The sequence below is a fragment of the Syngnathus acus genome, chromosome 13 (genome assembly GCF_901709675.1).
Source record: "Syngnathus acus chromosome 13, fSynAcu1.2, whole genome shotgun sequence".
Lineage (NCBI taxonomy): Eukaryota > Metazoa > Chordata > Actinopteri > Syngnathiformes > Syngnathidae > Syngnathus > Syngnathus acus.
Window position 1 is genome coordinate 15,034,535 of NC_051098.1, and position 22,612 is coordinate 15,057,146.

At 42.8% G+C, this 22,612-nt stretch overlaps 1 protein-coding gene across 2 annotated transcripts; it reads right to left on the reverse strand.

The window, feature by feature from the left end:
- Nucleotides 1–545: 545 nt before the first annotated feature.
- On the reverse strand, nt 546–21,748 carry LOC119132522 (neprilysin-like). Of its 2 annotated transcripts, none has more exons than XM_037267876.1 (23): nt 21,659–21,748; nt 14,897–15,073; nt 14,714–14,749; nt 13,876–14,037; nt 8,788–8,868; nt 8,542–8,637; nt 8,357–8,475; nt 8,222–8,290; nt 7,814–7,948; nt 7,221–7,322; nt 7,011–7,147; nt 6,800–6,893; nt 6,592–6,720; nt 5,311–5,409; nt 5,154–5,231; nt 4,937–5,040; nt 4,523–4,581; nt 3,985–4,104; nt 3,293–3,426; nt 2,968–3,033; nt 2,699–2,794; nt 2,472–2,548; nt 546–2,342 (listed from the first exon to the last, which is right to left on the reverse strand). In XM_037267876.1, exons 2-23 carry the CDS (start codon nt 15,030–15,032, stop codon nt 2,243–2,245), a joined length of 2,229 nt encoding a protein of 742 aa, XP_037123771.1. In that variant the 5' UTR covers nt 15,033–15,073; nt 21,659–21,748; the 3' UTR covers nt 546–2,242. The 2 variants fall into 2 exon arrangements, with proteins under 2 accessions (XP_037123771.1, XP_037123770.1); XM_037267875.1 differs by lacking the exon at nt 21,659–21,748 and adding an exon at nt 19,914–20,189.
- Nucleotides 21,749–22,612: the final 864 nt, after the last annotated feature.

Below are 22,612 nucleotides of genomic sequence, written 5' to 3' on the forward strand. Positions count from 1 at the left end.
ACAGGGACATGCCGAGGTGCTGTGATGTTGTAACTTGTGTGTTTGTGTGTGTCATGACAGCAGGATCGCGTGGGTAGTGCGAACCCTTCACAGTGGTTGGCCTCTACACACTCACGACAAGAGGTCACCATTCGTGATTGCGACTGATGAACAGATGAGATGAATACCGCCAATGTATGGTAGCTAGTATGCACGGTAGGTATTGTAATTTTGGGTGTGTTTGCCCCGCAACACAAAACGACTAGCTACGGCCCTGGGCGGAGCCAGCGATGATGTCACGGATATGGTTTTATCAGCAGCTTTTGCGTTGATGACCATTTTTGACTCTCATGTCATTTTCAACATCCAGTCGCAAGAAGCACTTCATTCCAGATGGATGGATGAATTTTTCTTTAGGCAGTGACCAAAAGGAAACATCTGCTGGCTATCACTCTAAAATGCAGCAGTGGAACATTTATCATTTTCATGCCTTTTGAGTTATTTTCTTTTGAAAGGAGGCCAAGTTCACATGTTTGCACATCCACAGTAGGAATAGCCCCCCCGTCCGCAGTCATCCAAATGTTTTATTTTGAAAGGGGAAGAAAATGCTTTTCAAGATGATTATCTTACGATAAAATATCAAAATACAGGCAAGTGAGGTATATTTGTCTTTCTATGGCTAAGGCGCGGCCGAGCCAAAGAAAGCCCGAGCGAATGATTGACACAAACGATTGTGAACGGATAATAGGAAAACAGCGAGATGCCGAGAATGATTTCTATACAAAAGGCAAAGGACTTTTTTTATTGCCGCCTGCAGTTACATGTGAATAAGAAAAGTCCTTCAAGAGCATAACCTTCCACAAATAACGGCATGCACCTTACAAGCGATGCCAACGGACACACAGACTGAAAATCCAACAAATACAGGATTCTAATTTTTGCCCCCTCCAAAGTACAAAATAAAGCTCCCCCACTTTTTTTTAAAATATTTGCCACCCCTACAAAGTCAGACACAAGTTTTACAAAGATTATAATGCTCTGTCAGCTCATACGCGATCCTCTTACACTGTGCGAGTGTACCTAATATTGTGACCGAGGCAACAACAACCCCCCAAAAACAAACCGAGGAGCTTTTTTCAACTTGAAAAATAGCAAATGCTCTTAAAGTTTAGTACCATGTTCCATATGATGAAAGAGATATGGGTAGGCAAGTTTCCCTTCTTCACACGCCTGATTCAAACCATCCGGATCATTATTAAGGTTCTACCCAGCTTGCTGATGAGGTGATTATTTGAATCGGGTGTGCTGCAGTAGGGCGACCTGGAAAACAGCCAGGACAGCGGTTCCTTAAAACCGGACTTGGCCAACCCATTGCGCAAATTTCCTTACACTCTTCTGCATACACAAATACACCGAATGTCATAAAACGTAATAACCCTAACCGCTAACCCTAATTTAACCCCTGCAGCGAATTCCTCAAAATCAAGTGACTCACTCCAACCACCGAGCCGAACTGCCAAACCACAATCCCGAACCCTGACCACAAATGTCCTATCTCTAAACCACAGCCCTAACCCTCCCTCTAGTTTAGTACGTAACTTTAGAACGTAACCGCTGATCAATCCCTAAGAGCGGCACCACAGGTCATGTAAGGCATTGCGATTGGCGTGACAAACAAACAGGCAGCCGTGACAAAGCCACAAATGGAACCGAGCGTGTTGATTGTCATCTCGAAGAGGATCTAAAAAAAGAACGAAGTGAAAGTACTTGACGGAATAAACATCAGACCTGCAGGAAACAATTCAGTGAGAGTAAATCACAACGAACATGTTTGTTGCAAAAAATAATTGCCTGATCTGTAATCATTTAGCTCAGCGGGACGTATGGAGAGATAAGATGAAGGCTGAAGACAGTCCTACATAACAGCACAGTGGTTTCAGCCCTCTTCTGTGGGCGTTTGGTGTATTTATAAGCCAGTGGGTTGGAGTACATTAACCCTTGTGCAGTACAGAACATGAAAAAAAAAAGAAAAACAATAAAACAAAGACTTATTATTGGCTGTATCCAGTTAGGATCATTTGATGAAACACAGAGGTGACGGTGTTCCATCTGTTTGGGGAGCTTTACAGTCAACGTTGCTGTTCTCCGAGGAAGTGCGCGTACGGTACGGCGGCCCCGCCTCGGCCAGATGGAGGAGATTCCACTTCCTACGTGAAGTCCGAGGACCGACGGTACGCGGAAGTCCACACGGGCCCGTCGCGGATCACCACACGCGGCACACCTTGTCCGATACCATGTAGCTGCTTTGGTTGCAGCCGTACACCTTGGCGAACTCTGGGAAGTTCTGGAGGGACCCCAGCACCCTGACAAGCAAATCAGATCAAAAACAGAACATGTAGTTTCTGTTCTATTATATTAAAAAAACGAATCGTTTAACTTCCTTAGCAATTTTAGCTAGTTTTGGTCGATTTCAATAACCTTGAAGCCCCTACCTGAATTTTCCCGGACTGTGCTGATCGACTTGGATGGAACTCAAAGCGTCTTCCCGTCGCCGCGTTCCACACCACACCTAACGGCGATTATAATTGATTTGATATTTGAAGCACAAATCAAGTTGTTATCCTTCAGACCGCAAGCTAATCAACTCCACACAATGGACGGCATTCTCAACGTCTTATTATTTATCTAATCATTCATCTGGCAAATAATTGTCTACTACCTGAGCAAAGTTGAGGAAGAAGAGTTGATCGTGATTAAGGTCGAGCCCTGGCAGCCGTGGTTCCTCACCGTGTTTCTTCACGTAGTTCTGATAGGCCTGCAAACACACAAGACACGTCGCTGTTTGTGTCAATATATGAAAATGTGAATCTAATTTTGGGCGCCGAACAACAGAATAATTGACAAGCTCTACTTGTCAGTCAGACTTCTCCAGTTAATATTGGCAAGAGAAGACAGTTGTGTCCCAAACGTTGCTTCCGGGCTCATTACCTGATAGGCCTGTCGTACTCCTCCGTTATCAGCAATGTTCTCCCCCAGGGTGTTGTTACCTTTTAGCTAGAAAAAGGGACAACAAAGAGATCGCAGCGTAAACAGCAATCCAGCACACACCAAACAAATCTCTTTCTTCAGAATGGAAGAAACGGTTTGAAAAGGAAACGGTGCCTGGGGGAAAATAAATAAGTACCGCGGGGGAGTTTGCAATCTGTCAACAGAGGGAAAATATGAAAGCGTCCGTGAGGCAGGGAGGAGATGAGCCGAAGTGACAGATGTGTGAAATAAACGGGAGAAGGTACGACTTTTCGGGATACCGTACGTTGAGTCCGTTGGCCAGGTCCCAAGAGAAGTTGGCGTACTGCTCCACGATGCACGCTGAGAGCTCCAAGAACCTTTGAGCCGAGTCCTCCGTCCACCAGTCTTTCAGGTCGCCGTCTTTATCGTATTTACGGCCTTGAAAAACAGCAAATACATCACTTTGATAAATAAATGAAAAAAAAAAACGTCAGGGGTTGACTGAAATCCAAAGAGCATTAATGCGCTTCCAAATGCGGAATGGTCTCTTGTCATTTTTATATTTTATTATTTATTGGAATACTAAAAGGGGGTTTTTGGTTTACGGGAGTCCTGATAGATGAGTTTTTTTCCGATTAGGAACACGATAAACAAGTCTCTGCGGTGACACCCTCGATGATCTCTGCACTTCCATTTTTTCCCAAAATTGTAAATATAAGTTGGCCTACAGTGGTAGTTAGCCTTACATCCCTCATCGCCATGGCAACTCAGGCGCAAACCAAAGAGCCCCTGAAAATTCATCGGTTTACCTGCCATTGATTTTACTTTTAACCATGTTTAAATATTAGCTTTGCTGCTTCTCAATCGTTCACGAGTTCACACATACACGCATGTTTCCTGCCGTCTGACCTCGAGACCCGCAAGGTCACGTAGCCGGGTGCCCGGTTGGTATGACGAAACAGGGAAGGGATTATTTAGACTAAGTTAGCAACCTACCGATGTTGTCAAAACCGTGCATGACCTCGTGGCCGATGACCATGCCGATTCCTCCGTAGTTGAGAGATTTGGCCTGGCCTTTACTGAAGAACGGCGGCTGCAGGATACCGGCGGGGAATACTAACGGAAGAGAGGAGACAGAAAGATTTGCAGACCTGCTTCGAGTAACAACATGGACAAGATGAATTGTGGTTCAGCGGATCGAAAAAGTCTGCACTGATTAAGACCAGGAGAAGCCGACTAGACCGGTTACAATTTATTTGGGGTTAAACGGAGACACTTTAAATTGTGTGATAGGTTAATTTTGGATTCCACTTGTGAGAGGGTGTGCACATTTGTGCAACCACTATCTGATATTTTTTTTCCACTTGAGTTGAACACATGTCAGATCATTGGTGGAAAAGGATTTGAGATGATTTATTTTGGTCTCATATTTTTCATTTCTCATGGTCACATTTTTTGTCAGCAAAAAATCTAAAGCGGGTGTGCAGACTTTTGATATCCACATTGTGAAAGTGGCATAGCGTATGTGGAATACTTATGATGTTTTTTCTCCACGAGTAGAAGGCGTTAATGACAGCTGCTCCTGACACCCACCTGAAGACGAGCACAAGATTTATTAGAATAAAAAATGTTTTTTTTTTTGGTCAGTTTTTGGTTGGTTTTGTTCCATTTCATTTTAATGTCATGTTTTCCTACGTCTACTTTTCATGGATTGGCTGTGAGTTTGATTTGGGTCTTTACCTGTTCTCAATCAGCGCCTCCCAGACACACCTGTGTCTTATCCAGGTGTGCCTGGTTGTCTCGGTCATTTGTTTGTATTCAGTTTTGTGGTTTCTATCAGTCTATGTTGCGTTGTGGTTCGGTCTCGTCATGTTTTTTGTCGTGGCAAAGGTTTTCTTTCTTTGTGCTTACTTTCCATTTAAAACATACATCATTTTTTCAGTCTTACTCATCTTTGTTGACTTGCACTCTGAGTTTCTGCAGAATTTTCTTCTTGTTGTAGGCCGTGGTGTGCACGATGTTTTCAAAGAACTCGTCTACGCTGTAGTTGAGCTAACGCCAACACACAAGCCAGTTACGAAACATTTCAAAAATGAGATGTTCAGCCACGATAAAGCCATCGTGTATCACCTTACATCAGTCTGAAAAATTTGGCGGACACTCACGTCTTTGTACTCGTCGTTGAGGTAGTTATCGTCCATGATGTTGTCAGAGTAGCCGATTTGTTCCCGGATAGCGCGAACCTGAGAAGAGGAACCAATTTTTCAAATGATCCTTCACTCATTCCAACGTCCAAATGGATAAAGGAGCTGTTTCCGCTACCTTTTCCTCTGCTGCTTTTTTGGTGACTGCATCCATCCAGGTCAGTTCCTTGAGGTTACTGATAAAGACATCTCGGATATCTTTAATCATCTCCTCCATCTTGGGCCGGAAGACAAACGAGTCAACGGGGTCATGGATTTGTCACATGGAAACGCAAAGCTACGACACACCGTTTAGTAACAATTAAAGTAATTTCTCTCATTATTATATAATTGGGTCAGCAGGTTAAAATAGATCTTAAAATAGTGATCCAGGGCATCAAACAGCCATCAGCACCCGGCGTTTTAAATCATCTCACTCAGTGCTTTTGGGTGGGTGCGTTCTTGCACATTCCTCAAAAATGACACACACCGTAAATCTCGATGTCATATCCCGCTCTCGCATGAGGAACGCAGCCTGCGTGTTCGTATTTGTGTGTCTTCTCGAGTTGTACGACCATATGCTGGTAAATAGACTGCAGCCTCAAAACACAATGGCCGACAAAGATTTATTTCCCGAGTGACTCACTGTGAGGTGAAACTCACAATACCGTGGGTGTCATTTAAGAGCGCTGCTGCTTTACTACGTCAACAATTCTGGAACTTTTTATTGTTTCCCTATAATTCTTCTCTATATGCTATTTTTTACAGGTTGTATTTTTATCAAGGGTTGAGACAACTTTTAAGACTTAGTATTGTTAGAAATGTTATCTTGATAACCTAAAACTGGCGTCAAACCCTAATTTGAAACCCCAAAACTGTCCTTAAATCCGAATTTGGAATGCTTGAAACTCCAATTTGAAATCTTAAACTCTAACCCAGGGTTAAAATTCTGGCCTGACAACCTAACCCATGCTCAAAACCCTGAATCTGGTTTGAAACAACCCAACCGTATCTTAAAACATTAATTTATACCCGTAGATCACAGGTGTCAAACTCAAGGCCCGGGGGCCAGATACGGCCCGCCACATCATTTTATGTGGCCCGCGAAGACAAATTGTGCATCAAATTCGTGTGTCATTACTAGAATTGCAAATTGTCTTCACTTTTAATAGTATCTTTTTTTTAAAATATTTGACCAGTTTTTACTCGTCTGATTTTAAAATGAGTTATTTGTCAGTTTGTTTTGTAGCTTTTACTGTATATAATATGAGGTGCTCATACATTTATTTGGGTTGACAGTCATAATGGCCTGACTACAATGCGGCCCGCCAAAAAAATGAGTTTGACACCCCTGCCGTAGATGTTGAATGGAATTTACTCAAACGTGAAATGGACTGAAAGAAACCAAAAATGGACTGACCATCTTTTTGCTGTTATCAGAGAAGGCCTCCTGCACGTAGAGGCGCCCGACGGCATTGTACATGGCACTGCTGACAAACACAGCGCACTGACGCCACACCGGTTCCTCCGCCGTCGCGCCGTGCATCGCCTACGAAGAAACACAACACGTCCGTTTGATACGCGAAACCATTCGTGACCAATTTGTCTATCAACATCCCGGGCCGTACTTTTTTGAAGGCTTTGGCCGTATCCCTGTACGCTTTGCTCAGGTGATCCACCATCCCTGAAGCGAAACGCCACATCAAGTAGTTCTGCACGTCCCTGTGAGGAGACGACGAGGGAAGGCCTTCAGAAAACGTGACGGATCGATCGGATCGATCGATAACCCTCGCGAGAGCCGCAAATATGCGTGAGCCGTGTTTATTACGAGTCGCGTACCTCTTTGAATATTTGGCCAGGAGTGGGTTGAGCTTTTTGAAATAGTTGGGGCTCAAGTTTATCACCTCCTCTGTGTCTGTGACGGTGATGTTGACTGTATTCATTATCTGGGCGGTGAAATAACTCCAGTTGAATGGCTTCGGGACAAAAACAGAATATATTAGCACGAGGACGGGAAGGTGTAGGAGAGGAGAGTTCCCGACGGTTTACCCTTGATTCCACTTCGAGGGTGAAATTGGCGTTGAGATCTCCAAGTTCCATCCGGTTATAACGCAACTCTCGATCGTTAGAGACACTCGGGGAATCGTTAGCCTTGGAGAAGAAAAGAAAGAGGTTAAGAGTCAACTCATTTCTCCATTTATCCACCCCCCGGTCTCTCTGAACCGTGAGCTTAGCCGGAGTGCCGTTCCAGGAACAACAAACATCTCTGGCGCCTTTGAGTTCTGTAAATGTCAGAGTCTGCACAGCAGTCGAGATGGCTTTGTGGATGTCGGCCGTGTGTTGGTCGGCAGGTGAAGAGTGTGTGACGGTGTTGAGATCTGAGTTAAAGTTGTTTTTAATTTGAGCCCTCTTGCCACTCAAAACACTTTCCCCCATTGAAATGAACGGAAATGCTATTAATCCGTTCCAGCCCTCACCAATAAAATCCGCTAGCAAGATTCCAATGTACCTGCTAACCCGATGGGAAAGAACCAAACCTACTTTGAGAAACGTGCTGTTGATTGTAAATGTTACGACGCTCCTGCTCCAGTCTAAGATGACGTTCTACATCTTAGCGCCAAGACTGTGAGTAACGTGCTTACCTCGGCAATGCCCCGCTCCAGCTCCATTACCCGCGCCACTTCCTCTCTGATCAGCGTCTCGTTGACGGACAGACCTCGGTCCGTCCGGATCAGCTTCACCAGGTCAATCGCAAAGAGCTCGTAGAGCCGGCACGCCTGTCGAGCGATCACGATCAAACGAGACAAGCGAGAGTGAACGAGGGCTGTCAGTTGTTTAAGTTCAACCGTCACGGACCAGGCGGCGATCGCGCTGCGTGCGTTACACACAGAACAAACACACGGCCGGTGGCAAGCTGTGAATCCGGTCGATTGCTTCTCTGAAGTGAGATGAGCCCGAATACTGCTGGCAGTTAGTTATATGCTTCAGAGCTGATTTTGTTACGTATCAGTGGACAACACGATAAAACCAAACAAAAACATTCCACCCACTTCTTCGTTCGATCCATTACAAGCATGGTCACTTTTGGACCAGACGCCCAGACTGTGCTGCTGCTCAAACTGCCAAAGAGAAAACATTTTCAGTGGACGATATTTGAATGTTTGCTTGAGTTATTTCACACGTACATGAATGATGTGTGATTTGGAGTCCCGTTCATCAACGTCGACGTACATGGACACCAGGAGAATATTTTGATATTTCACATTCAACTTAGCTATGACATCCTCCACCCGCCATGTTTTACCTGCCGGAAGAGACTCAATAAGAATGTGTGGATAGTACAAAAACAAAACGAGAAGGAGTACTTCACCATAGTCGGAGTCCCAATTGTCCGCAGCCATGGGCCACTCAAAGACATCAGGCAGCGTCATGAACAAAGGACTACCTCCCTTTTGCTCCGTTAGACCTTTGGAAAAAACACTTCATCATCCAGGGGTCATTTTCCATGGACAATTTATTTATTTTATTTTATTTTATTTTATTTTATTTTATTTTATTTTATTTTATTTATTTTATTTATTTTATTTATTTTATTTATTTTATTTATTTCACTCACTGTCATTGGTGCAGGACTTGTAGAGGGTCTTTGCCTTGCTGAGAGCTTCCGCTTCATCCTCCACATTTTTTTCAAGAACACCTACAAAACAAGAAACAAACATAAAATTTTTACTTGGCAAGCGCTCTTAAACAAACAAAAAAACTACCATTGTTTTAAAATGTCTTTATTTATACTCTATGAACCTACAGATTTGATTTGAGTAGTTACAGTCCATCGTAATATCTCATGTTTTACGAAAAAAAAAACATCTTGAAGCAAGCAGAAGGCTCTTAAACATAAATCAACATCCCATCAATGACACAGCCAAGTGACGGGACAGAACAGAAAATAATTTGTGTCACATTGAGGCCGCTTCAATGCGAAACCGTCGACATCTCCGGTTTGCGGGAAAGCAGACGAGAAAATGGGTCGAAGCTACATCCAAACACGGTCTCTAAAAGTGTTTCATTTATCCACTCTGCCCTCATTTGCCTTAGCTGCCAGTGAAAACACTCTAAATTGAATTCAATATCCAATCAAAAGGTTAATTATTTGCTTTTTTGCTTGACGTTTGCAAGCCTCCGGTGGACTCATTCCATTTTCATTTGCACTATTTATGTGCCGGTTAAATGTTAATGAAGAGAGAGCCTTTGGCGGGGCGCTCGCAGCTAAAGGGCACGCCGTGGCGTGCGCGATCGGATTAGCGACTGCTTTGGCGCAAGTGTTTAACTACAGCGAGGCTATAACTCAAACACGCCACGCGTACGTCTTACACTTAAGGGCGCGCTTTTATCGGAGAATGGATTTTACGTTTGTTTAAGGCATCCTGTCTGCTTGAAGCAAAGCGTTTAAATAGCTCACGAGTCGGATTAACCTTGATGATCTTAAATCACGCCCGCCTGAGTTCCCGCCGACCTTTACTAGTAATGCATATTAAACCAAATTATATGATTAGCTTGGCTGGACGGAGATCCAGAGCTGCTTTCGATAAACACCTGCATCATACCAATAACAAAAGGTAAGCAGACCTGCATTGAGTTCCGTGTATTGGACATTCATGCTAACGCTAATTAGCTTAGTGCTGTACTGATGAGCTGAGAAGAGCTGCGGTATTTCCATTCATTTCAATGGGAGGGGAAAAAAAATAATATTTTTTGGAGGGTGTATCCCTGTATATAATTCTTGATCCTTGGGGTATTTTGTCAAAAACAAGAAAGTCACAGTCCTAACTAGGAACTGTTTTAAATTCAAACATGCACAATACGTCTTCCACTTCCTTAAAATATTTGTCAGCACAACAGCTCATTAAAGTGCATCAGCTCCTTCACAGCATAAATAGTTGATGTCGCGGGCAATTATCATCGAACCCTCGGCGATCATCATCCGTAAACTTATGTCGCTGTTACGTGTCTTGTCAGACGTGTTTGGTAAAATGGCTGCTCAGTGTCAAAGTGACGGCACACCCGAGACCTGAAATGCGGATTTATTTCAACTGGCTTGTCGTTGTTTTGTATTCACGGCAAAGAGGAAAACATTGATTTTGGAACGTTGGCCTGGTTATAAAATGTTCTGTATTGTAGCCAGTAGAGTGTCGACTGAAAGGCCGCGAGCGAAGGTTATATATGAGCCTGTAAAAAATATGCCACTAAAGCAATATTTGCCGGCATCAACATGGAATTATTTCCAGGCTCATACAACGACGTGGCACGCCGGATATCGCCGAGGGCGCTTGAGTTTGACATCGAAACATAAACGATGACGTACGCTTTGACAGCCCTCACTAAAAGAGAAATATCACACATTTTTAGAAGAGTTCCTAGGTTCCTTATAAAGTTTTTTTTTTTTTTACAGTGTAGTGGACGATATGGAGAGTAATATTTTTTCCAAAATATAATTATTATATACTTTTTTTAAGACTAAGATTTTAAGATTGGTTTCAAATGATGTTGCTTTGGAAAGACACATTTACTTTTTGGACATTTTATATTCAATTATAGATATTTTCATGGGGTTACTTTTTCTGCTATTTATTCCAGAGCTGAGTCCTCATGTAAGCAATAAAAAAAAGTTAATTTTCCACAGTATCGTTACTCTAACGAGATGAAAATGATTCCATTTTCCAGCTGATAAATTAGACTCCGCCCCTTCATCACCCCGCCCGTTACATTTACCACTTTGTGCTCTTCCAAGCAGTAAATACTTCATTTGGACACATTATGACTATCAATACTACAATTAAATTTGCTTAATTGTGTTTATTGATCCTCGATAAAATATTATTGATAATGCATTATATTCCGTTATTCCATCATAAATAAACATTTAACTAATAAAGACGTATCATCATAATAAGGGTCATCAAGCTAAGTATTTATACCATGATTATCTATTTTACAAGAAAGCTTATGTGACGGAATTATTAACCACCACATTCTAATTAATTCATAAATCATTAATAAACAACTAGTGTTTTACAACGAGCCCCGCCCATTGATTGCTAGCAAAGGAGCAAGGTGGGCTCACCACTTGGCAAGCAAACGGGGTCACGCTCATAAATCTCCATAAACTTCTCAACAAATGAATTTTTCAAGCATTTGTGAAGCGTTCAGAAGGGAATCCTCTATTTGTTGACGGACATGCTCGAATTGGACTTGAAAACAGCTTTTGTTGCCAACTTCCACAAGCAAAAATAAACACGAACATGTGTGTGTATAGATCACGTCTGTCGAGGCCGACGGCGTGACGGAACGATGCTTGTGATGTGGCTTTCGGCCGCTGATGAGCCCCCTTGTATGCTCGAAATACAATACGGGATTTCGACAGAGCTGCTGTGAGTCTGTTTTTTTTTTTTTTTTTATATCCCTTCCCCCTGGTTTTATTTCTTTTCAGGCTGACAGCAAATATGAAAAAATACATCAAGCAATAAATGCGTAACCAAGATTACTCGAACGAGACGTTGAGCAATGTTTATTTTGCTCGTGTGTGATTTTGCATGTCAGGCCAGCCAAGCGGGAAAGAGCAACAGATTATATTTGTTTGTTATGAAAACAAAACGCTTAACGAGATAATGCTGGCCATTTGTACATATTTACTACAGTGAACAGACCGGCCTTTGGAGCCGTTACATCTCGTCCCGCGGCAAATTAGTGACGGGAAGCAGAAGCCGGAATTTCATTTGAGCGCTTCACTAATGACGCTTTACAAATATTCAATATGCCCTTTTATCGCTAAAAGCGCCCTGTGAGGAAAAAGGACGGAAGCATTAAAATTGTCTGCATAATCAATATTATGTTGAGCTGCGGAATTACATTTTTTTGGGGGGTTTCAATACGCAGCGCTGACTTGAGATGCGGGTTTAATTTGTTCCGTAACTCAAAAACACTTGTTACTGTCCAGCAAGTTTTATTATTCGAGTCCACGTATTGTCACTTTAACAGCTTTTGGGCAACTTCCAATATCGTATTTTCGCCAGAAAATCCAATTTGACTTTAGAAGATGCACTGAACTATTCATTCAGTTTCGTCCGTGGAAGACATTAACGCTACGCAACACTCAAATACTACCAGAGAGAGATTTTTAGTACGGATGTTTATACGTATAGATGTCCAATCGGTAAAATACCGCACACGTTAGTGTTTTCGATAATGTGTCCCCCTCCGGGCTGTCCAGATTGTAAAGATAAAGTGCAACGAGACACGCTTTGCCTTTTCCTTCCGCCTTAAGCAGAGCGTAAACGGAATGATTTCACAAGTGATAGTTACGAGGCCTTCCGTAGCCGTTCGTCGCCTACCACTGAAGTCAGAGTTAACAATTTGATTCATCGCTAATAAACATTAGCTGTTCTTGTAGGCTTTTCATGCCATTTTTTTTGCTTAGCGGATGCTTGAAGGTGTTGTTGTTTTTATTTAAGTTTTAGCCAAGCAAGTTACAAGTCTGCAACTCAAATTGATGCCAGCCGCGGTAATGACGCTAACGACATTTCGGCTTCGGAATGCTAATGCTAAAACGCTAACCGCGTCGGAACGCGTTTAATTATGTGTGTCTTGAAATTTTAGACCCCTCTGGAATTCATCCCGTCATCATATACCCGACCGGGGAGCTGCCAATTGCTACTTGTCCTCTCGCAGAGAAACTGCAATCTAATCGAAAGCCGAACTAACGTAAAGCTGTTATTAACTGTTAAGGAAATGGCCACGTTGGAATTATTAACTGCATTAACCGCAAAGTGTTTCTGTTGATTGTGTGCATTTTGATCGGAATTTCAACACGGGCAGAAATTAATCCGACTGGAAGCTTCAGTTGAGGGGGGTCGGGGTCGTCCTTCAGGCAGTTGGCTCCACACCGACTGCAAATTGACAGCGGTGACCTCGATGCCTGCGGAAGGACCCTCTCACTTACAAGTATTGCGCGTCGTAAGGTGAGAAAGAATGTAACACAAGCTCGTTTGTATCCGCAGCCACGCTGAAGACACGCGGCGGAGCTCCCTCAGCGGATCAGATCAACTCTCCCGGCATTTGTGACGGCTACCCAGTTTCGCTTCCTGAATTAACATACACTTTAATTGACAAAATGAGTCCACTCCTCATCCCAATTGATATTCCATTTGTGACTTGGAAGCTAAAGTTTCGAAATCACCAGCAAGTTTCTATACGAAACGTCGCAGATATTTTTTTTCCACGTTTGGAAGGGGGGCCTGAAAATATATCCTATTCCATGTTTTTTTTTTCTTTTCCATTTACGCTGCCATGACGCACATCCTATTATGCCACTTGAGAGCAGAAATGTTGTCACTTGAGCCATACAGGATAAAAGCAGGAAGTCAGATCATTTAAGTCAGATAATAACTACAGATCATTTTCACTATAACGTCCAGTTGCGCAATCAATCCATATTACACACAGTATACACAACATTAATTTAAGAATAGAATCAGTACTTTGTATTAAATTTGGCTCCTAATGAGGACAAGCACGATAGAAAATCCATGAATGGCTCATCGATAAGCAAAACACTGTTTTTCACTGTTCGTCATTAAGGAGAAAGGACGCCATGATTTGTATTGTGGCCTTTATGTGTGTGTGTGTGTGTGCGTGAACAGACGCTGACCTTTGAGAACGACCGCCAATTCATCTTGCAGGATGCCAAAGGTGCTGTATCTCGAGCTGGTCTCGGGGATAATGTTTTTTTTCAGCCATCCCCCGCAGGCGTATTGGTAGAAGTTGTCGCAAGGGTCCACGGCGGCGTCCATGTTCTCAATCAGCCGAGCCGCTGCGCCGCAAAGAGAAAATCTATCAATGGGTCTTTTACATGAGGAATTTCATAACTCGGATGAATCGATGGCGCTCCATTCGTCTTTTCTAAAGCAGATGGAACCAAAACATCCCAAAATGTGCTCAGGTTGTATTTGAAGAGCTAGCGTTAGCTAAACATCATCTGACAGGGTAAATACGCTTGATTTGTTTTCTCTTTCAGAACCGGTCAAGCTTTTGCCTCTTATTTTTCTTTGTTTATACCAGAAAAATAAAATCGAGGACAGAAATCAAACATCATCGAACCCGCCGCCTGATATTTGTCTTTCGGGTTTGACCAGAAGATGTGGACCACCGGCCTTTTTTCTTTAGCGCCTGGCACACAAACACGATGTTTCGCGCTCTGCTGGTACGGTGAATTACGAACATACACAAGTCGCCTTGAAAACAAACGACTCTTTTTTGTCCGTCAGAGACAAATACACTCGTAAAACGCACGCACGTGGTGAAAATCTTTTTGTTGTTAGCTTCATTGGTTTTTAGGGAGCATCGGTCAACCACAAGTCGGACAGTGATCCGCAGCAGCAGCAGCTCACGTCATGTTTCTGTCAAGAACAAGTTGTTGACTTCAGAAGACATCTGCTCTGCGTTTATCTCGTCACGTATGACGTCAAGACAGAAGACAAACCGCTTACCCGACCGAGTGCAGTCAGCTGTAGTGCAGATTTCGACTACAGGGAACACGGAAGAAATCATGGTGAATATTTACTGTGATGATGTCAAGGGAGGAATGTGTGATTTCACACTGTCAATGTGCACACTCAGCAGGACATCTTGTGTTTGAAGATGATGGATTTTGGCTCACTCGGGGAACTCACCAGTCTGCTGAGTGGCAAAGAGAATGACGAGAGCCACGACGATGATGAAGAGCAAAGAAACCACTGCGATGAGGGCGACCTCCAGGGAGGTCCAGCGAGGTTTTTTGGCAGACTTGGGCGTGTTGTTGTCGGTCATGGTCAGTACTTCACCTTCTGCTGCCAGTTGTATGGAATCACCTGAAGAGCACATTACACATACCATGAACTGACTTGAACAAACAGACAGACTGCCAAATAAACGGACCAAAACAGTGACTGAGGTAGTCATAAACGCATTCAACAGAACCCTAAATAATTGCTAATTTGACAATATCTCGTTTTAATTGACAAGCTAGTTTGGTTCCAAAAAAGCTAGTAGCTAGCGTCTGCTTATGTCATCATTATACTGTATTGTATTGCTTAAGAAACATATTTCTGAGGTAGTCATAAACGCATTTAACAGAACCCTAAATATTTGCTAATTTGACAATAACTCATTTTAATTGAGTTAGCTAGCTTGTAGCTAGCTTCTGCTTATGTCATCGATACACTGTATTGTATTGCTTAAAAAACATATTTTTCACTCAGTGTAGTAAACAGAACCCAAATTACTTGTGAACTTTGCGGCGCATGCTATTTTAACAAAACATTGTTAGATTGTGCATAAATAGATTCATTCTGGCCTCGCTAGCTAGCTCACCAGCTATATCGCTAGCTAGCTATATCTATAGATTTTGACAAACTCTTCATTTAGCTATGCCCTACTTGTCAGTGTGTCTCTTTCTTCACAAGCCTTGTGAAGAAACAAAAATCTTTCAAATTTGTCACAGTTCAACTTCATGGCCACTGATGGCAAAAAGAACAAAGAAAGTGGTGGGAAAACAATAGAAAGATACTGCAGACACTTTCCTCCTGCTGCTCACTAAACAGCTTTGTTTTCCTCTCTGGGGCCAAAGTGAGAACTTTGCAAAGTTCATGTAACCAGCAAGAAAGTATCTCTGAAGGCAATTAATCTGTAATCCCCCCAGCACGCACTCACGCAATCGCTGCTTACACACATACACACGAGCCTCAAAGCCACGGTGTTTTTCTCTTTCTCTCTCTCACATACTTTGATAAGCCGGTGTCATGAGGATCCCGTACACACTTTCCATGTGTTGGCTGAGATGAGAGTGCCACACAACCAGAGGACAAAGCCTCTTGGCTTTCTTTGAACAAACACAAAGACGCACACAAACACTTAACGTAGCGTATTTCGTTCGACTACGCGACAGATCAATTTTGCGGTTAGCACGTCTGCCTCACGCTGGAGTCGGGCTGAATCTCGGTTCAGGTTTCCAATAAAAGTCACCTGGGATGGGATTCGGGGGTCATCTACGACCCTAATGAGGTCAAGCGCTGTTTAAAAAAAAAAAAAAAAACAGATGGATGGACCAATTTGTTTTTTGGAATCACTTGATCGTCACTCAGATCCTCCGTCGCCCACTCCTGCCATCGAACCACCGAGGTTTATTTGCCACTTGAGCATGCATCTCTTCACTCCTCACGCACCCGAGTGGAAGCTTTTCAGTCCTTCTTTTTTCGCCAGCACTCGTGTTGAATAAAAGAGAGACAAACAAGGAAATGAATTCAAACATCCTGTGCAATCTGCCTCGCCGAGGAGGCGGATGATGCGGAGGTCAGATGCTTTTGACTTGATTTTACTCGTCTGGAGGCAAAACGCGTAGCGGTGACAGCCGGGCGTCCCGCCGCTGCAATCAAATGTGTGTGTGTGGATGTCAGCCTCGGCGTGCATTGTTCCACTTCTCCATCCTGATTCATTGCGTGCCAAGAAATGAAATGCAGATGCAATGAAGTTTATACAAACACAAGACCAGGCGAGGGAATGTGCGGAAAGAAAGACAAGAATGCAGGAGGTGTGCAAACCAAGTGGGACACTGACAGACACTAAATCATGTTTAAAGGCGACTACCTCACACTGAGCTGAGGCATGTACGGTATGGCTCTCGTGGGCCAATCGGAGCATTTCGCTCATCCGCCGTCACCGTGCTGGCAAATGTGTATAGGAGTCGTATACATTGGAACCTCCAAAGTGGAACGCCATCTAATCAAGCCTTCCATGCTAAACGATGGAATGAATTTGTTCCAAGCGAGATGGATGGATGGATGGATGGATGGATGGATGGATGGATGGATGGATGGATGGATGGATGGATGGCCATGTCAGTCATGAGTCATTCAAAAGACTTTTTTGAGGAACCCTGCGGAGGTGGCTGCTGAATTTCCCAAGCCCCATCAACCTGCTCCTCTCCGCAGGCCCGTGAGCCCGAAATGTGATGTGTGCTGCTTTTAAGGTGACAAGGAAAAGAAAGAGAAAGATTACTTCTCTGGAAGTGTGTGGCGTACACAAGTGAATCTCCTACCTTTGCTGTCTGCTGTGCATAGCCTGGAAGCAAACCTTTGCCACTTATTTAATGGTACTCACATGCAATTTAAAGTTCAACCTAGTCCCGTTTAAACCATAACAGGGTAACAAACGTAATTTAGCAGGCTGTCCGACAGTGGGGGAGAAAACGAGTGTAAAAACGGTCAAGCCGGTCTCGGACTGAGCCACGATCAAGTCAAGTTAATCATGTTAACGAGGCACGCTGGGTGAAAGCAACCAATCAATGAAGAGGAAAGCATAACAAGTGAGTCCACAGAGAAGAGAACAGCAAGCTTTACGGCAATATGTTTTATCGCGTTGATGGTTTTATTTGAGGAGACCTCAAAGTTTCCACGCTCCCCCGTCTCCCTTTCCTACGGCCGTCTTTCCCAAAATATCCAAAACATAATCACTCCCCGTGTCTCTTGGGACCTTGGCAACCCCTTCAAAATTAAAGCCATCATTCACCGGGACACCTGGAAGAAAATAAACGCCCCAACAAACGCGCACACACAACACAGTCGGAGAGTTTTACAGGCCATATGCATGTGAGCCATGAACATGTCATACGGTTAATTGAGGTGTTCTAATAAGCACAGGAATGTGCCCTAGTTTAACTTAAAATAACACATTCTGTGTGGGACATGTGGCCGGTAGCTAAAATGGATCGTATCCACCGACGAACGCTAATGAGAACATTTGGGGAAGTTTGGGCACTCAATGTTTGTCGCATTAGCGGTGTCGATTTTATACGGTAAACCCCAAGAAAGAGTCGGATTACTGGAGGGACGCCACAAACAGGCGAGGTTCTGGATAAGTGGCCAAGAATGCAGCTTGTGACCAAAAAAGGGTGACCGCAGGTTTGAGTCCCTGGAAGAGATTTTGGACAGATGGCTCCTCTGACGAAACCAAATTCTGATGTCTGCTAACCAATTCTAGAATCTGTCCAAGCCTCATTAAACATTGAAAAAGTCTGATCTGAGTTCGAAAGAAAACTTCCGAGTCCATTTGACATTTCCACAAAAGTTGAAATAATATAGATGAAAAATATGTAAATGTGGCGTTAACATAGCAGACTAAATCATATCATATCATGCACGCACCCCCAACAGTGTGCGTATCACAATTTGTGAATCCGCGCTCAGAGGGATGCCGAATTTTAATTCGCAGCTCAGCAGACTGCAGCCCTACGAAACCTTTAATAAATCTTCACAATCCCTGACACTTTGAACCCGTGCACTCCAATAACCAGAGCGCAGTAATACGAATTTTGTTCTAAAATGTCAAACTCTCGAGAAAACGTATTTGTTTTAGAACACGTTTAATCGCTGCACTGCCACACTAATGACTATTGAAATTCAAGATTTATTTTTCCACCAGAATAGCATTTTCACAGCCATGTGTCATTGACGCCCATTAAAATGTATTGGGGGGAAAAAACCTGTGAGCCAAAAAAAATTTCAAAAACATTGAGAACAATTAAAATTACAATTAAAAAAAAAGTGTGGGATGTCAATTTAAATTGATTTAAAAATAATGTGATTTTTTTTCAATTAAATTGAAAATTTTAAAAGAAATGTTTGAAACCACCACTAGGGGGCTGACGCATCCCATGCTAATCCATGCTGCAGGTGTTGAGGGATACCTACTGGCTCATTCAACTAATTTCGACGAGAATAGCAGCTCAGTGGCCCTATAAAACTTTTAATATATTTTCACACCCACAAACACTTTTAATCTCGTGCACCCCTTGAGTGCAGTGAAATGTTAATTTTACGAGAAAAAGACCTTCGGGGGACAAAAACGACATAAATGTTGCCATTGCACTTTTAATCTTGGGCACCCCCATCAAACCCCAAAGAGTATGCACGCCACTATGAGAATTCCCACTGCCCCTTTTGCCTTGTAATTTCAGTGAGAATAACAGCTCGGCTGCTCTATTAAACTTTTATCATGCCCTCGCACCTGACAGAATCTCATTTGAAACATTGAACTATACACTATATTTTACATTTTCATTTCCACCATGCTGCCCGAATTTCCATTACTTGCAAATCTTTGATTAAAATTCACAATCAAATTATTCAAAACAATAAAATAAACTGCATCATTCACGTTATTTACAAACACTCAACGAACTACTTATCGAGTCACATCCAACACGTTTTAATTAACCAATTTTAGGGCACCGTGTCGCCCGCGCGCCACACTTTACCCACCTCCCAATTCTTCCAACCGAGTCCCACTCCAACAGTGGCTCTGTGGTCCTATAAAACTTTCAATATGCCCCCGAAACCTGTGCCACAATCTCTCCGTTGAAAAATAGAGCAGCATACTCAATCTGACATTTCCACCTCGCTTGAAATAACAAAGATGAAAAGTTTGCGCGCGGGGAGACTCGCTCGTGCCATCAAATCAAAGCAACACACAAAAGTGGACTCCGCTGAAGCACACATGGTGACACTCCTGTTGCACGTCGTGAACTCCTGTGGGGCATTTTTTACATGAATCAACTGGTGCAAACTGGTGTCACCCAACGTGCACGCCGATCCCCCCCCCCCCCCCCCCCCCTCGCACACGTAATAGACAGAAACCCAAATCGGCGCAACTTACCGGACGTGTCAGGGAATTTTGCGACGATGCTATAAACTGGCATCCCATCCGTTCGTTAAACATCCATCAAATCCACTCGGGAGGAGGAGGCGCAAAGTGCAGGTCCGCTCGTCGCAGTCTGGAAAGGCGCAAAATCCCGCCTCTCTCGCCTTCCTTACTGCGCGCACACACAGCCGCGCACATATACACGCACACGCACGGACAGACTCTCCACTACCTGCACCAGCATGACATGCAACTAGGCAAGAAAAAAAGAGGCAGCATCTCCGAAGTGATCCATCGCGCTTTTGCGCATGCGGTGCAAGTCTAGTCAGGTGTGAGGTGGGTGCACATGCTCCACTTTGAAGCCCCCACGGAGCCGGTGAAGTGCTCAAAGGCAGTCAAGCACGGCGGAGCAAACGTATTAACTATTAAAGATTAATTAAAGAAAATCCATTGTTAGTTCGTAATTGTATAGTCCTTTGCATTAATCAGCACTAAAAAAAAAGGTGAGTGACCCCTGTTCGAAATTGAACATTGGTGTGAATAAAATTGTTTATGCAAAACTTCCCCTGTGTTCCTGATGGTTGCCAGGGTTACTTGAATGCCAATGATGATGATATCATTGTGAAGAAATTGACAATAAAGCCGACTTTGACTTTGATTTCGGTGGCCATATTATTCTCTGCTTGTTTTAAATAACCAACAAGTGTCATCTACCTAACAAGCCATGATTGCGTTCTCGTACTTCAAAATGTATGTTCATGCTTTACAGAGGCTATGATTAAGCTCGTGAAATTCTGCCTAGCAACAGGGCATTGCAAAAAAACGAGCATTTTCTTGCTCATATTTCATCGTTCTAAAGTTTTGAATTATGATTTAACACGTTTTTTTTAAAGAGCATAACCAAACTGAGGGTTGTTGTTTTCCAGAGGCTGTCTACAGAATAATAACAGAGAAACTATCTTGTAAATCGGATCATTCTGTTGCGGCCCAGTCAATAAAACCTTTGTCACAAGATTATCTTGGATTTTCCCACTGTTATTTTTTCAGTAAATCAAGCATTTGACATGACTCAATGTTTACTCGAATGCGCTAATGGATAAACGTTGCTTTAGCTTTCTCTTTTGTCCTTTTGTTTGCGTGATCCCGCCGCATGAGGCTATCTGGTGTAAATAATAAAAGTGTGTAATGGACCATCCTGCGACATTGGAAAACATTTGGCCTCTCAGCAAAGGATCAATGCAATGAATCAGTTACATAAATTACATTCAGGAATTCAATAGTGGAGGTTAGCGTTAGCGGTTCGGGTTAAGGTTATTGCTACGAGGTGTATGGTTCTTTTTGAGACAACCTGTGGATTTATTATATATCTCAGTTTTAATAAACTTCTTTTTACGTACAGTCTAATGTTACTTCATACTTTGCCTGTGCAGTATTTTCATGTTTTATGAGGATTAAATTCACTTTACGCCGCTAACTATACGATTTTTTTAAGTATATCAAGATGTCAACTGCATTCCATTTGCTCTGTTTACGAGTTTAGTCCCAAGTGGTCTTTGGCTTCCAGTTCTTTTAATCAAGGTCAACTAGGGGACAACAGAGCAATTAACTGCGAATTGTTCCCGGCCCCCGGAGTACGTTAATAAATTCGGTAACTTTTTGAGACACAGTCACACTGATATGTTGTAATTGAGGTAAAATTGGTTAATATTCCCGAAAGCATTGTCAAACCTTGCACGGAAAAAAAAATGACTCAAACTTACGCAAGCTTCTTGTCGTGTCACCGCGTCACCGTTGTCTATATTTGGTTTCGGTCACGAAAACACGCGCGTGCGTGATTTCCATCCATGTGCTATGATAAAGTCGGTGAAGCACAAGTGACAGCTTTCAAAGTATCGTCAACATATGAAATACATCCAAAGGGGCCAGCTGCGCAAAAGCTGTAATCAAACTCTTCATCATTTCGCAGCGGCTGGTCATAAATTAAATCCCTCGCCCTCTGTCACAGTTGGCCATTGGAGGCCTGTTCTCTCTCGCTTTATCGCCTTGTAATTGTGTTTTGCCCTGGGTGGCCAAAAAAATGAAAAAGTAAATATTTCTTGGGTTTTTTTGGTAGCATGAAATTTATGATAATCTTTTTTTGGGTATTGATTTTACTATTGTGTTGTGTGTTCGCATGCTAGTGTTGGCTAGCAGCGAGCAATCATTCACTTGCTAACATCAAAACAGAAATGTTTTGTGGAATTATTGTTGATGAAATTATTTGGTTTTTGCCTTTTGGCTCAGAATAAAATCATTCCCCCGGAGCTTTTAATAGTTTGCTCTTTTCATCGCCTGTCATAAAGGAGGAAGTATCCCTAACTAACAAATGGCCAGATGAATAGGATTTGTTTTCATAAATTTACATTTTCAGTTTGAATCACTATAGAAGTTCATTGGAAACAAAGAAATGAACAAAAAGTAGATTCCTAAGCAACACAGCGACATGAACATGTTTTTTTTTCTTCTATTTTTTTCAATTATTTATTTTTTGTCTTGACTCACATTGGAGATCAAATGGTACATTCCCTCATTAATAAATAAATAAATAAATAAATATTATGCTAATTTTTAGACAAATGTACTCTTTTTGCTTGTTTCATGATCAAAGCTTCAACCCATAGTCCAAAATAGTCGGCTCCCGTCATCCGTAAAAAACAGGAAGTGACCTCCCGACA

What these genes read in the sequence shown, in the direction of transcription:
- LOC119132522 (XM_037267875.1), bottom strand. Translation starts at nt 19,956, where the DNA reads ATGCCAGTTTATAGCATCGTCGCAAAATTCCCTGACACGTCCG. An exon ending in AAAAAGCAGCAGAGGAAAAG is followed by an intron (nt 5,232 to 5,310) that starts GTAGCGGAAACA and finishes TCCTCTTCTCAG; the next exon opens with GTTCGCGCTATCCGGGAACA. An exon ending in GCACGGTTTTGACAACATCG is followed by an intron (nt 3,427 to 3,984) that starts GTAGGTTGCTAA and finishes CTGTTTTTCAAG; the next exon opens with GCCGTAAATACGATAAAGAC.